General features: G+C 34.6%; 1 protein-coding gene across 1 annotated transcript in view; it reads right to left on the reverse strand.

The window, feature by feature from the left end:
• The window catches only part of LOC145480116 (gamma-aminobutyric acid receptor subunit rho-2-like), a 7,405-nt gene extending 6,067 nt beyond the window's left edge, over nucleotides 1–1,338 (reverse strand). Inside the window, exon 1 of the mRNA XM_081458574.1 lies at nucleotides 1,284–1,338. Coding sequence (XP_081314700.1) covers nucleotides 1,284–1,338 — 55 coding nt within the window. The remainder of the gene's footprint in view (nucleotides 1–1,283) is intronic.
• Nucleotides 1,339–1,548: the final 210 nt, after the last annotated feature.

A 1,548-nucleotide genomic window follows, 5' to 3' on the forward strand; every position in this document is an offset into this window, starting at 1 on the left:
AATTGAAAGTAGCAGAGCACCGAGTCAAATTCGATTTATGCGATAACGTGTAATTCACGAATCACATTTTTCCCAAATCGAACTTGCGTTAAGTTCAGTTTGTGTCTACTTATGACTTTAGTTGCATTTCAATGAACATTTGGTACTTTTAACATACTCACAATAGGTTTGAAGCAAAACATTCAACGAAGAGAAAAGTAAGAGCGACCAACTTTGAATTTCCCTGTGTCATTATGTCACCCTAACCTAGAGAAAAACGTTGTTAGATATTAACTTCCTCTATAGATATATATCTTCAACTTAAAATAAAGATTGTAATATTTTCTTTCAACTTGATTTACTTAATCCTAGCCTTGCTAACGTTATTTTACGGTTAACAACTAATAAAACTACAGAGTTGGAGTGTGAATAATAATTTACATTTGTTGTTATGCCACTTATTACAAATAAGTTGAGGCTGCTAAAAGTGTACAATTTAATTTCCTTGCTTGCTGTTGAGTTCAGTACCACAGAAAATCAAAACACTGCATTACTTGGAGATATCCGTGCTAACGTACAAAAAAAGATAAACACAAAAGCATAATAAACCGCATATTAATAGAATATACAAAAAGTGTTATTATTACTTCTGCAATCCCTTTTTGGTTTTAGATATTTTGATGTATCTTTTGCCCAAGGCCAGCTAATTTTATTTGCTGCAGTGGCGAATCAACCCGGGTATTAAAGCCTTAACTGGTATGATAATTTAAAATTGTCGGGGTGGTTATTTTAAGGTAAGATAATAAATTCTCAAAAATGTGCCTTTGTGGGAGCAGGTGTCAAGTATCTGTCAAGTACATTACGTACAGATTAGCTTAGCTGGAAAAATACCTACTGAATTTTGACTGAATTTGGATAAATACGTGATGGTGACTTTCATTGGTACGTTTCGGCGGTATGACGGGCTCTTTTGGTCTCGCCATGAGTATTTTACCTCCACTACCTAACGTCTAACCAAAATACGAACCATGCCCAGCCAAACTTGCCTGAGATGCCCTCGAAGTGTACCAAAAAGGTACGATTTGGTATTAAAGATATTTATCATTGATACATCAGTCAAGGCAAAGGTCGATCACGCTTCCATACACTGATCATTTTCATGTGAGGTGTAATCTGGTCGAGTAAAAACTGTTATTAACAACTAATACAACGGCATATTATTTGTATTTCTAAACCATCGAGACCCTTACCTTGACCTAGCCTTTAAACAAAACAAATATTGAAGCATAAAAATTTCATTGTACCTTGAAATATAACACGACGGTTAACTTTCTTCATTTCTGATTGTTTGTGCGGCATTCCTGTATATCTCGATATAAATGTATTTTTGAAACTTTGATTAATCTTTCGCTGCACTAAAAAACTAGCTGCTGCAGTTTTGAACGTAGGAGGTAATGTCAAAAACGTTCTAAACAAATAAAACTACTTTATACTATAACATATTATGGCCTTGCCTCCTGCTGTTGGAGTTAAGTTGTATTCGAGCGTGTTTCCATTCGGAATGTATTT

The sequence above is a fragment of the Orbicella franksi genome, chromosome 2 (genome assembly GCF_964199315.1).
Source record: "Orbicella franksi chromosome 2, jaOrbFran1.1, whole genome shotgun sequence".
Classification (NCBI taxonomy): domain Eukaryota; kingdom Metazoa; phylum Cnidaria; class Anthozoa; order Scleractinia; family Merulinidae; genus Orbicella; species Orbicella franksi.